This window comes from Grampus griseus (assembly GCF_964374135.1).
Source record: "Grampus griseus genome assembly, chromosome: 15".
Lineage (NCBI taxonomy): Eukaryota > Metazoa > Chordata > Mammalia > Artiodactyla > Delphinidae > Grampus > Grampus griseus.
Genome location: NC_139009.1, coordinates 75,203,418 through 75,218,161, shown reverse-complemented (window position 1 = coordinate 75,218,161; position 14,744 = coordinate 75,203,418). Strand labels below are relative to the sequence as shown.

The 14,744-nt window shown below is 41.1% G+C and overlaps 1 protein-coding gene across 2 annotated transcripts in view; it reads right to left on the bottom strand.

The window, feature by feature from the left end:
* The window catches only part of KDM3A (lysine demethylase 3A), a 65,564-nt gene extending 58,122 nt beyond the window's left edge, over positions 1-7,442 (bottom strand). For both annotated transcript variants that reach the window (XR_014297776.1, XM_082671850.1), the window contains exons 1-2: positions 7,319-7,442; positions 6,566-6,780 (exon numbers count right to left, since the gene is read on the bottom strand). Coding sequence is in view for 1 of the 2 variants with exons in the window: in XM_082671850.1 (XP_082527976.1) it covers positions 6,566-6,751 (186 nt within the window). In the remaining variant the exon portion in view is untranslated. The remainder of the gene's footprint in view (positions 1-6,565; positions 6,781-7,318) is intronic.
* Between the last annotated feature and the right edge of the window lie 7,302 nt (positions 7,443-14,744).

Here is a 14,744-nt window from a genome sequence, read left to right as displayed (position 1 = left end):
GCTTCCCCGGTGGCGCAGTGGTTGAGAGTCCGCCTGCTGATGTAGGGGACATGGGTTCGTGCCCCGGTCCGGGAAGATCCCACATGCCGCGGAGCAGCTAGGCCCGTGAGCCATGGCCACTGAGTCTGCGCGTCCGGAGCCTGTGCTCCGCAACCGGAGAGGCCACAGCAGTGAGAGGCCCGCGTACCGCAAAAAAAAAAAAAAATCACTATTTTAATTTGATTTAAAAGCTCTCCTCTTAATAGAGTGATGTCTCATTTTTGGTTTCAAAGAATTAGTTAATAAATCTATCAACACTTCATAATTTCATAGGCAATCATATCTCCCTTTTCAACCTTTAACTTAAAAAAGTTTATTTAATTTCCATTTATTCATCAGAACCCAATTCAAAAATCCTTTCCTCAAGCCTTCCCTTACCAAAGAGCCCCTCTCTCTCCCAAGAGAAGTCCCTTGTTAATTGTACTCAAAACTCTGTACTCTTCTTTTGTAGCACTATTCCACATTTTGAATTATTTATTTGTGGTCAACTGATTGACATATTAAAAACTCTAATCGGTCAAAGTCTGTCTTCTTTAACTTACCATGTATTTCATCAGTCAGTACTCGAATACTTGTTGAATGAATAAATTTCTCTCTGAATTGGGCTCTTACCTTGTTTCTCTCATCCATTTGGAAGGCAGGAAGTTCCCAACTGATATACCACTAGCCTCAATCCCAAACTTTTCCAGTTTTATGGCTATAGACTAACAATCTTTAAAATCAATGAAATTTGAGACCCATCCTATCCTTCTCCCCCAACCACAAAATATGCACCCCTAATTTCCCAGGCAACTTCCCCTGAGAAGCTGCATATCTTCTTGGTATGGCAGGCTTTTAACCTTGCAGTTATTACAGAATAAGTGTAAATGTGTTAAGCACCTACTATGTGACAAGGCCCTGCGTACTCCACCTTGGTTCTATGTATTCCATCACCATAACCAACCAGTGGTCCTTCACATCGGGCTTCAGAGACTGCCCATCTTCCTTTCTGTTTGCCTAGTCACAGAATCCAGGTCCTCTGACATCTCCCCTAGTCTTTTTGCCCCACAGCACATCAACCTCAAACCCAACTTAGCTTTGGATGACAGTTTTCCCATCAACATAGTGTAAGAGGAATGCACATCTACACACATCAGAATCAGAGAGATCTGGGTTTGAATACCAGCTATGTTGAAGCTTTCTTAGAATGATTTTACATGCATAAAATAAAATATGTAGAATTACAAAGGAAACCAATTAACTGTACCCAGGTCAAAAAGCTAAGCTCTCTGAATCTTGTGTTCTGGTAGCTTCAAAATGAAAGTACTAAGACCCACCCTTCACTGAATTGTTAGGTAGATTTTAAAGGCAATTTATGTTAAGTATCTGGCAAGGAGACTAGGTAGGTTTTTTTTTTGCGGTACGCAGGCCTCTCACTGTTGTGGCCTCTCCCATTGTGGAGCACAGGCTCTGGACGGGCAGGCTTCAGCGGCCATGGCTCACGGGCCCAGCTGCTCCGCGGCATGTGGGATCTTCCCGGACCGGGGCACGAACCCGTGTCCCCTGCATCGGCAGGCGGACTCTCAACCACTGCGCCACCAGGGAAGCCCAAGACTAGGTAGTTTTAAGACCTCCGTGGTAATTCAAATCTTAATTTATCAGAGTATCATTTCTTCAGTTAGGAATGGGAGGAGGAAGACTTCAATATGATTATCTAACATCTACTCAGAAAAAAAGTAATCTAAGATCTTAAGTGGCTTCCCAAAACGTATGCAATATCACAGTTCTTATCATATCTATAAGCTATCTATAAAGCTTATGATCAACCCTAAACCAAATTTTAGACAAGCTGCCTCTTTATATCTCAATTATTTTAACATAAATTTATTTATTTATTAATTATTTATTTTTGGCTGCATTGGGTCTTCATTGCTGCACATAGGCTTTCTCTAGTTGCAGCGAGCAGGTGCTACTCTTTGTCGCGGTGCATGGTCTTCTCACTGTGGTGGCTTCTCTTGTTGCGGAGCACGGGCTCTAGGCATGCGGGCTTCAGGAGTTGTGGCACACGGGCTCAGTACTTGTGGCTCACAGGCTCTAGAGTGCAGGCTCAGTAGTTGTGGCGCACAGGCTACGTTGCTCTGCGGCATGTGGGATCTTCCCGGACCAGGGCTCGAACCCGTGTCCCCTGCATTGGTAGGCGGATTCTTAACTGCGCCACCAGGGAAGTCCCTATGTCTCAATTTTTGAGTAATCTGAAAATTAAGTTTAGTTCTTTAAAAATAAATAAATTTAGTTTTTTAAAAATAAATAATACTTTGAAGTATTAGGCTGTGTTGGTCAAAACTTCATATTTAAAAAGATGACTTTTAAGGGGCTTCCCTGGTGGCGCAGTGGTTGAGAGTCCGCCTGCCGATGCAGGGGACACGGGTTCGTGCCCCGGTCCAGGAGGATCCCACATGCCGCGGAGCGGCTGGGCCCGTGAGCCATGGCCGCTGAGCCTGCGCGTCCGGAGCCTGTGCTCCGCAGCGGGAGAGGCTGCAGCTGTGGGAGGCCCGCGTACCGCAAAAAAAAAAAAAAAAGATGACTTTTGAAAAAATATAATAAAACCAACAAGTTGTGAGCTTTCTTCAACGTTCTTTAAAAAGTTTCCTGTTTATCATAACTACATATCTTTCATTTGTGCCTTGAGGTCTGAAGTTCTATATATAAGGACACACACCCCCCGCACCAAAAGCCTCTTTTACAGAAATTTCTATTTAAGAAAAACAACGGTAAGAATTCAAATTCAGGGGGAACTAATGTGATTTGACCAAGCTCCTGCAAAGTGACAGATACGACTAGTTCTCATTCTAAATGGTGTTCTTTCCTCCACAATCCCTTGGTCCACAAAGGAGATGTTATCTGTGCTGTCTGACTCCAAAGGCCAGAAAAAGGCCTATTAATTACAACTTACTACCTATAATTCCCAAATTTCCTATTTAAAAAATAGGGCATTTTGTAAATACGTGCCTATTAGCTTATAAAATTTCTTGACCAGATGTTGGATATTTCAAGTTAATTATTTCAAGCTGTTCTTCCCAGAAAGATAAATCTCTTTCCTTTAAGATATATGAATTAATATTATCTAATCAAGCTAATCTCAAAACCTCCACTTTTAGTATACACTAATCTTACCTAAGTATATGATTTTGAAAACTATCAGAATAGCCAAGTAAAATGTTTCCAAGTTTAAAAGTAGGCACTTACACAATGGCATGGTTTTTAATCACGAAGTTTTTAATGACATTCTACTCTATGCCCAGTACTACGGTACAGAATATCACTTATTTCACTGCTTCACAAATTAGGAATTAATTCATTATGCTTCTATTTATGTCTTCTTACACCTAGACTCTTATCTAAAATCCCAGAGTCTAGCATTCAATTATAGGGGTAAACACTTTTTATTATTACACTGTGCTAAGTTTCTCATTTTACATGGGTTGACTGTCAACAGAATCCACCAACATTCAAGTTTCAACTGTATGCAAGGATGAAAAAACTAGGCATTGATTGGTCAAGGTATCCAACTGCCAAAAAGGGCTTTAACAGCAGCAAATGGTACATATAGTTGGCAAGTACTACTCATCTGCTAAGGACATCCCAAAGAACTAAGAAGGGGCAGAAGACTCAAGGAAAAAGTAGGTTCAAAGCAAGGAAAAGACTTAGACAAACAAGTTGGGGAAGGAGGGCATTCCCAGCATGCGTAGAACAAAGTCAGTTAAGAAGCAGTCTGCCTCACACTCAAGTAGACAGAGTAGCACAAAAATAAGGTTGAAGAAGTCCTTATAATCACACCTAATTAAGATCTGTTGTTATCCAAGTTAAAGAGAATGCCAATCCTCCATTGGAAGATAATTTCTGAACTGCTTTTCTATATACGAGTAATAATTTTATGATTCCTTCATCTGTTCAAATATTTTAGCAAAAACTACATGCCAAGCAATGTTCTCAGTGCTGGGGATACTGAACCCAGCAAAACAGAGTTGCTCTAACCTCACTCTATCTGAATATTAAAGCCTAGTGTTTAAGGTCTGGGGACAAACTTCGGCAAGTTATTTAACTTGTTTAAGCCTCAATTTCTAACACTAAAAAATGTGGTTTACTATCTAGGATTTTTGTGAGGATTAAATCAAAGTATTTACTGCATGATAAGTATCTATTATGTCTTCACCTAACTTCTTTGTAATCAACTACTAAACATTGTATCTGAATAAGTGACTTTGTTACAAAGTCTTTCTCTAGATGAAACAAATCTATTATGTCTTCACCTAACTTCTCTGTAATCAACTACTAAACATTGTATCTGAGTAAGTGACTTTGTTACAAAGTCTTTCTCTAGATGAAACAAAGTTAACAAGCCTTGGTCGCATTCATTTCAACCTCAACTAAGGAAGCAAGTCAGTCTAGACAGACTTGTACTTCTATTAGTACTAAAACAGTTGCACACTACTTGAATTTCATTCATTCATATTCATTGCAGCCCCCCCAACCCACTCCCAAAAACTCAATATCCCTAAGCCCAGGTCTTAGGCATTGTCTTAGTTACTCAGTTCCTGCCTGCATCTGGCCAAACACAATAGGTTTCAATGTTTCAAAAACTGTGTTTTTGCTAACACAACATATCCTTAAACTTACACCAATTACTTTATCTGCTACTCAATTAAGGAATGCAGCAATAAATCATGATTCAAAAAGAGAAACTGAGTAGATTTCTTACATGAGGGCTGAGTTGTGAAGTCTGTAGGTAAAGCAAAAAATCCACTATAGTCAAAATTGCTTTTGAATTAAAATCCCTGTCGTCTCCAGGTTAGGCACCTTAGTGCAGTGAAGACACACATAGCCAAACGTGGATTCCAATGCTCCCTCTGTCACTTAGTAGCTAACTATGCAAGTCTGGACAAGATTTCCTTTCCTAAATCTATTTCTTTATTCTGAAAATGAAGATACCACCACCACTTCAAAGGCTGGGGGTGGGGGAGATGTGGAGATTTAAAAGAACACACATAAAGGACCTCCTAGGTTCCCTTCCTAACCCAACGGGTCTGCAATCACTGCTGAGTAAGGAAACACCTAGTCTCTCATCATCTGCCAAAGAACTAAAGACTGTAAGGATTAATCTTGTTTCCACTCAAATCGGGTAAAAACAAATGCACTACAGAAAATTTTACTTGGCAGGTGAAATGAACCGCCGCAACTATGACTGAAATCTACTACACAAAGCCCATTTTATTGAGAAAGATGATTAGCCTAAGCAAATAGGCTGTACCACATTACCTTCTTTCTGTAAACATCAAAACGCACCTTGCTAGGAGTGAAACCAAATTTCACAGTGTACGACAGGAGTCCTCTGGTGGCAGAGCCTTTGATCAGGGAGCACGATGATTAAGAAGGTGGGCTCAAGGGTCAAAACTTTCTGGGTCAGAACACAGGTTATGCCAATTCCTTGAACAGTGTTTCAGCAATCAACACATATTCAACTGCCAATGCGAAAACTTGCTTCCCTTATTTGAGCAGTTTTCAAGAAAAAGCAAAGATAATGACCAAGTGAAGATACTAAAACATATCCGCTACCCAGGATGGAAAGCTCTTCTGTTCTGACAAGCTTCCTTCAAGTTATCACCCCTTCGGAGTCTTTGTTGGGGACCTTTTTTCAGTTATTTTTGCACAAAGGAGTCTTTGTTGGTACAATGGCTTCCTCACTGGTAGTTTCCACACAATCCTTTCACACCAATACTTCTATTAGGGAGTACGATCAGAATTCATCTCTTTTTGAAAAGATCTAACTGAAAAAGGTTCTGCGTGCCATTCTGATTAAAAATCACTGGCCGCACTCGTTCCCATTTCTCTCCCTTCCCTCAAACACCCAAATGGAATATTTCAAAGCCATCCCTCCAACACACCATATAAGGGGCAGCTCCACCCCAGCCCTCCATATATGGTCATATCCCACACCCACTCACAGACTCATCAGAGACAACCAGGAACCCACTCCTGCCCTGACCCACCATATACGGACAAATACCCACCTTAATATACTGAAGAGAATTAAGCTCCTTCCTCTATACTCACACTTCTAAGTCTGAAAGTTTAAGAAGTTGGGTGAAGAAATTAGAAGGAACAAACAAAAAACCCGACTGAAAGCACTTCTAAGCACTAGTGCTCAATTCTCAATGATTCCTAACGTCACCCACTTGCCCAACTTAATATTAACAACACTCCCCCTTCGGAGAAATCATCGTACAGCCCTGATAAGGCACAGCGCGTGCAATAACTAATCATGTCTGAGCAACCCTAAGCCCATTATTAAACACGGGCAACTCTAAGCCAAACACACCTCGCTCTACACACCATTTCAAAGACTTTCAAGGTCTACTTTTCTGCACCTTCAGATCAGATGCCAACTTTCTGGTCGCCTTTTCAGAAAAAGGGAGGGAGGGTTGCTGGCTGTCTCGTTACCAAGGTAACTAGGAAACGTCCGACTGCCGAGGCCCGGGAGCCGGTTTACCTTCAGATCCTTCTTAGTAACGTCGGTGTGGGAGACGGCTCGAATGGTCCCGGAGAGCCAGGGCCACTCGGCGACGCGCTCCAAGTCCCAGCTGTCGTGGCCGCCGTCGCTGCCGTCGGCTGCGGACAGACTGAGGAATCGCTTCCCTACCAATACTGGCCAACTTTCTCCGAGCGTGAGCACCATGGTTCCAACGCTGCAGGAAGGGCTCCTCCCTGCAAAAACACAAAAACAAAATGCAACGGGGGCGGCCGGCGGGAGGGGGCCGGGAAGAGAGGTCGGTGGGGGAGGCCAGGGCGGAGGAAAGGGTCCTAATTCCGATCGGAGGAGGGGACCCCAGGCGGCGGCGGGTGAGACGGAGGACCCGCACCCGATCTCTCCACCCGCGCCCTTCCCGCCCCCCGATCCCTCCCCCACCGCAAACACTGGCCCAAGCGTCGCGTGACCCTGGCTCTCCCAAGTTTCGCTTTTCCAAAACCTGAAACCTAAATGCAGACAGAGTGAGGGGAGAATTATTTGTGGCTTAAGTGGATTTGAAAGTGTTCGCCCCTCACCCCGGAAAAGAAAAGGCCCCGAAGCAGAGGCCCCGTCCCAGGCGGCCGGGTCCCCGCCCCGGGCAGCCCCGCGGAAGGGGCGAGCCCGCCGTTCCGCACTTGCCCCGCCGCCCCGCCCCGACACCCTTCTACTCGGCCGCAGACCCCCAGCCTGCGCCGCGGCGCGGGGGCGGCGGGGCCGCGGGCTTGGCGCCTTCACCTTTCTTCCTCCGATCCCTTCAGCCGAGGCCGTGGCGCTCTTACCCCGCCTCCCGCCTCCCGCCTCCCGCCTCCCTGAGTCACCGGCGGCGGCCACCGCTTCCAGCCGCCCAGCCGACTCTAGCTCTCTGACTTGGTTCAAGAGCTCTCACAAGACACGCACAGCCTCCCGGGCCCGCCCCCTCGGAGCCGCTTCCATCGCTCATTGGCTGGGTCCAAGGAGCTGGGCGAGACTCGTGGGGAAGGAGCCCATCGCCATTGGCCGCCCCGGCGAGGGCGGGGCGAGAGAAAAAAACAATTCCTCGGCTGCCTCCTCCCTTTCCCCTCCCCCTTCCGACTCTCGGACGACCCCCATTAGGTTAAAGTACACCGAGCGTAAGCGAGGGATCCCTCCGCCACAGCCATTCTTTCCATTTGTTGCCTCACGGGATGCAAAAAAGTCCAGAGAAATCGGTCATCAACTTTAGGACCCAGAGGAAAATTGCAGTGGTGCACAGATAAGACTGAATGGCGAACCCCAGGGCTGTAAGTGCTTATTGGATTGCTTTTCAAGTGCGTAGGCTGTCGACCGAAGATAGGCTTTTCACTTGGCGGAAGAATCTCACAGGAAAGGGGTGAGGGCGGTGCAGAGTCAGCGGGGGAGGGAAGGGACATGAACGTGCGGTTTGAAGCGTACTCAGTTAGAGGGAGGAGCGACGGTGCTCTAGAGACTCGTGCGCAGGCGCTTCGCGGAGGAGAGGCTGGAGCTTGGGCTGCTGGGCGAAATGGCCGCGGGAGGCGCAGGCGCACGTGGTGCTGATCATGGAAGTCTAAAGTCCGCCATTTTGAAGGAAAAATGAAGAAAGGCATGGAGTCCCTGGGAAATGACATTAATTAAATCCAAAGCAAAAGATGCAGTTCAGTACAATGCAGAATGCGTATTTTTCTTTTTGTTTTTCAATGTAAAGGGAGGATGAAAAGATATTCTGAGTCTTACAATGAAATGGAAAGACTAGATCAAGGTCATAATGATGTAAGAGATATGAAGAGGAGGTGACTTTGAAGGACAAAGGAGTTGAGGGGTGATTGTGTCTTTTGGACCTGAAGTTTTTTGGTTGAATGAAGAAAAAACGGAATGAAGTAATTGAAGATCTCTTATTTTATAAAGGCTGGTGCTTGACCTGGCATCACATTTAATCTTTAAATGAAGATTAAGTGAAGAACTCAAGCTCCCAATTTTACAAGTGTGAAAACCGAGAATCCTAAAAAGTTCAGAAATGTATTCAAGGAATTATAGATAGAAGTTAAATCCAGGTGTTGATTTTCAACATATATGTTCTGAATACATGACATTAAATAAAAATTTTAATTAAGAATAAACACTGAAGGATTAATTTGATTTGTAATTTACAGACCATTGAAAAGGGGGAAAATGGAACAGAGAAAACTTGTCCAGTACAACATAAGTCAGAATGGGAAGAAGGGAGGAATAAAAAAAGAAAAAAAAAAAAAAAACCTAAGCAGAAATACGGTAAATACAAAAATAAAATAAAATAAAATTAGAGGAGTAAGTCTAAATATCAGTATTTACAATAAGTATAAGTGGGTTAATTTACTCAGACCTTAAAAAGACACACTGGATTAAAAATAAAATCCATCTATAAACTGACCACCAGCAAACTCCAACAACAACACAGAAAGCTTGAAAATAGTGGGTTAAAAGAGTTTGTAATCTAATGGTAATTGAAGGAAAGCGATATAGCAATGTTAATATAATTGAAAGCAAAGGCATCAAAGAGAAAAGGATTTTATACTAATAAAGGATAAAGTCCACAAAGGTAACACACACCCTTGAACTATTGTGACTCTGGGAACATATTCTAGCCTATGCTAAGACTAAACTTATGAGAAATTTTTGACAATTTGTAATAAGAGTACAGTGAAGATATTTATAAATACATCTACCCCAGAAATAGGCATCTCAGATTTTTAAAATAAGTGAGGGTATGGAGGATCTAGATTACATAATTAAATATTAATGTGAAAAACAATAGCTGGGAACAAGTTCTATCAAACTTCAAATAACATATAATTCCTAGGTTACATTCATGGTTCCAGAACTTAAGAAAGATGGAAAGGTATCCAATGCATCTTATAAAACTTGCAAACCCCTATTATCCAATCTGAACCAGTAGAGTACAAGAAAGGAAAACGATAGTTCAATCACACTTATGAACAGAGATAGAAAATTCTTACATAAAACATCAGCAAGTTAAACCCAGCAACATATTTTTAAAATAATCACTGTGATTAATTAGATTATATGAATATGAGGATATTTCAAGATTAGAAAATTACTATAACTCACCACAACAGGTTAAAAGAGAAAAATTGTGTTCCTTTTAATAGAGGCTGAAAAGAACACACACTCACAATGAACACTGAACTACCAAGAAAACTAGGAATATTAAGAGCACACACATATTTAATGCTTATTCATGATTAAAAAATAATTTTAAACTTCCTACAAACCTAGGAATATAAGACACCCACCTTAGAAAAACACCTTCAAATATGAACTAGGAGACATCGACAAGGTTGTTCATTTCAGCATTGTCTGTGGCTGTGAAAAATTAGAAATAATCGAAATGTGCTTCAATTAAATAAATAAATGAAATGTGATACATATAGTGAAAAGCTGTAGAGCATTTGAAAGGGAATGAAATATATTTAGATGTACAAATAACGATAGATTAGCAAAACACATTTTGAATGAAAAAGAAAGTTGCATTTGGCAATATTTGAAAATACACACACACAAATTACACTATATATGTTCTATGAAATATATATATTGAGACTCATAATGATGGTTACTAGTATTGGAGGGTGCACACTAGTATTGGGGGTGTTGGTCAAAGGTGATTTAACATTGTAATTCATTTTTATAAGGCAAAAGTATTCATGTTACTTTTGAAATTTAAAGCTATATTTTAAATCCTATGAATGTAGTTTACTACATTAACACTCAAGAGTATTCATGACAAATTATTAGAACTAATACAAGCATCGAGAAGGTGATGCAATAAAAAATCAACAAAAAAAGATCAAAGAATTCCTATTCCTCAACAAGCATCAATTACAACAGAAAACAGAAAAAAAGAAACCATTTATGATTATGAAACTACAGAATACCTTGGAAAAAAACATAACATGAAATGAACAAAACCTGTATGAAGAAAGCCATAGAACTTTACCAATGGAAAGATATCCATAAAATATATGCATAAAGGAAGATTTGAAAAATTCCATTTCCTTATATTACTTGATAAAGATGTCATTTCTCCTCAACTTAAACTACTTTCAAATTACATTTCTTTCAGTGAATGAAAGAAGCAAAATAGAAATACAGTAAGTCCCCTACATACAAACAAGTTGCATTCCAAGAGTGCATTCGTAAGTCCAATTTGTTTGTAAGTCCAACAAAGTTAGCCTAGGTACCCAACTAACACAATTGGCTATATAATACTGCACTGTAATAGGTTTATAATACTTTTCATGCAAATAATACATAAAAAACAAAAAAAAAATAAAACATTTTTAATCTTAACAGTACAGTACCTTGAAGAGTACAGTAGTACAGTACAACAGCTGGCATACAGGGGCTGGCATCAAGTGAACAGGCAAGAAGAGTTACTGACTGGAGGAGGGAGGGGAGGTGGGAGATGGCAGAGCTGAAGGATCGTCAGCAATAGGAGACGGAGGGGAAGCTGCCATTTCCGTCACGCCTGACGCTGATGGCACAGGTTCTGGTTCCTTGCTGGATTCAATTCTGTCTACCCTCTTGAAAAAATGATCCAGTGATGTCTGGGTACTAGCTCTTTTTTTTTTCATCATAGATGACATAGTAGCACTGGATTGCATTCTGAACGGCTGCTGCAACCTTCGTGTACCATTCTAGGTTCGGGTCCTCTGCCTCAAAAACTAACAGTGCCTCCCAACAAAAGAAAGTCCCCTTGCCATTTCCTGCATCGTGAATCTCTTTGGTTGTTCAGTTACTTCTTCCTTTTGTCTCTCTTCCTTCTTTCTCTGGGCCTCCAATTCCATCAGGTCTTCAGTGAAGCTCCTCGTGTTGCACAGCAAGGAGTTCAATGAAGTCATCCTCTTGTAGATCTAGCTTGAAATAAAGATACTCTACTACTGTACTCTATACAGTACCGTACAGTAAAATACACAAAAGCACAACCACTTGTAGAGGATACACACACATGACAATGTACGCCAGACGCGTGAACTAACTTAAATGATTCGTCATGTGAACGCACGTTGGCATCTTTGAAACTTCGCAACTTGAAGGTTTGTTTGTAGGGGACTTACTGTGTGTAAATAATTAAGAGAATACATAAACAGATCCATGTATATATGAACAATTAATTTATGATTAACACAGCATTTCAAATGAATGTAAACAATAAACTATTCAATATATGCTTTGGGGTCTATTTGTTATCCATTAGGAAAAAATAACAAAGTCAGATCCCCACATCAACGTTCACAAAAATAAGTTCCAGGTGAATCAAAGAGCTTGATATAAAAAATCTAATAAAATATTTTAAGATTCCTTCCCCTTTTCCTTCCTCCTTCTCTTTCTCTTCCTCTTCCTGAACATTTCAGTCCTAAAGCCATTAGGAGTGCAGAGTAAGGTAGGTTTTCATAAGAAGAGGAATGGCATGGAATGTTTGAGCTAATTAAGAGTTATGGCCTGGCATCCCAGAGCCCAAGTGGGATGAAAAGGGTAGATATACAGAAGGTCAACCTGGCATGGGGTACCTAGAGCCCAAGTAAGGTGAGGCGGGCATCCATGAATGAGGGTCACCTGGTGTGGTATGTTAGAGTCCAAACAAGGTGAATAGACTGCTCTCGTTGGGGGAAAGCATGGGACTGGAAGTTAGAGCCTGGGGAAAGTAAGGAGAGCATTCACTCAGGCACCAGCAAAGGACACTGAGAAGACTAAGAGAGACCTTAGAAGTAGGAGGAGAACAGGAGACAGGTGCATCCTGGAAACAAGGCAGGAGAGAATTTCAATATGGAGAACCATTCACAGAGGTCAAAGGATAAGCAGAAGTCAAGGCAGATGGAGGACTGAGAAGCAGGATATTGACACTTCCAACAAATATATTTTAGCCTGGAGGTATTGCCATAAATTGCTTCTATTAGTTTGTAAAAACTATCATCCAAGCTCCAGCATAAACATGACACTCAAAATCCTGCCGCTAATTAAATGAGTTGACTTTTACCCCAAGGAACATCAGAAGTTTCCAAAAGCCCTTAAGAAAGTTAGCAACTAGAAATATGGAGTCTGTTTGGACCTTGATTTCTCAATTGCAGAACAATTAGAATACAATTTTCTGTCTAAATCTGCTTCTCTTATATAGCACAAGAATAGTGTTTTGTGTGAAAATTTAAATGTTTTATGTTATTTCTGTTAATGCATTGCACCTGTGACAATTAATGCAAAAGACCATCAGTACTAAGCTCCTTGCCTCCTTTTTTTTTTTAAAGAATTTTTCTGTTGAGGAATCATTTCCAGAGAAATGCACAGATCTTAAGTGACCAGTTTCTTCAATTGTACAAATGCATACATCCGTATAACCCACACCCCTATCAAGATGTAGAACAGGGGTCAGCCAACTACAGGCTACAGGCCAAATCTGACACACCACCTAATTTTCTACAGCCTATGAAGAATGATTTTTACTTTTTTTTTTTTTGGCCCAGCTACGCGGCTTGTGGGATTTTAGTTGCCAGACCAGAGATCGAACCCAGGGCCCCAGCAGTGAAACACACCAAGTCCTAACCACTGGACCACTGGGGAATTCCATATTTTTACATTTTTTAATGTTTGGAAAAAAACCAAACAGTAGTAATATTTTTTGACCATGAAAACTGTGCAGAATTCAAATTTCAGTGTCTATACATAAAATTAGAACACAACCTGTAAACAGAGGGACCCATAATTTATTTTCTTCTGTAGTTTCCTTAATGTCTTCAAAATTTGGTCCCTAAATATCTCTAGATAAATTCTCTGGATTAAGTCCACTGGAAAGGCTAATATGCCTCCCCCACCCCCCCACACAAAAGAATCTCTTTCTTAAAATCATATATTTCAGTTACTGACTTCTTACCATCTGGCTGAATGACTCTGTAAGTGACCAAATATTGTTTCAAAAGTTTTGTAGAACTTGTCTTTTAGTTAGTTGACTTATGGCTGGATATATTGTTATTTCTCCAGCTGTTTTCTGTTCTACAACTCCGACCTCAACAATCTGTGCAATGAGTGGAAAAGGGAAAGAGGGAACATTTCACATGAGACAGTTCCTAAATGCAACCTTCTGTTTGTTTTTCCCCCCAATGCTTTATTATGAAAAATTTTAAATATTACCCATATGCCTACCATCTAAGTTCAACAATTAACATTTTGCCGTGGTTGCTTTATTTATATAATTTTATTTACATGTATATATATAACTTTTTTCTGAACCACAAAAATTTGCAAATATCATTGAACTTCACCACTAAATACACCAGTGTGCATCTTCTAAAAATAGTCTTTTTGTACAAAACTGTAGCATTGTTATCTAATATAATTTAACATCCTGTCAATTTTCAACTTTCTCCAATCATTTTGAGTTTAATCTTGTAAAACAGACATTCTTGGATCTCAAATATTCCCTGAAGGAAAGAGATGATAAATAATCTATAATTAAGAAGTTTGGATCTTTCCCTGGTCTCTAAAACAAGGTGAGAACTAAAGGGATTTAGTTCATCAAAGTTGAACAAACAATTCTTTTATGCAAATCTTTCTGTCTCCCTCCTAAGAAATCACAGGGTAGTGATCATCCCTAAGAAGTTTTCCAAATAAAAGATTATAGGGCTTCCCTGGTGGCACAGAGGTTGAGAGTCCGCCTGCCGATGCAGGGGACACGGGTTCGTGCCCGGGTCCGGGAAGATCCCACATGCCGCGGAGCGTCTGGGCCCGTGAGCCATGGCCGCTGAGCCTGCGCATCCGGAGCCTGTGCGCCGCAACGGGAGAGGCCACAACAGTGAGAGACCCACATACCACAAAAAAAAAAAAAAGATTATACATGTTTGGATTCTTAATATCTACCCCTCTCCCCCAACAAAAAGTGATTAACTGATTTTAAATCTTGATGATGATAAGTTCTGGCTTTCCATGGTTAAATGATTTGGGGTGCCTAAAAAAGTTTTTTAGAACACAGCCACACCCAATCGTTGTTTTATGTATGGCTAATTTCATGCTACAACAGAGATTGTATGACCCCCAAAACCTAAAATATTTACTCTTCACCCCCTTACAGAAAAAAAATCTGCCAAACCCTGACAGAGAACATTCCATGACCCCTGAATGTTCCTAAGTATTATTTCCT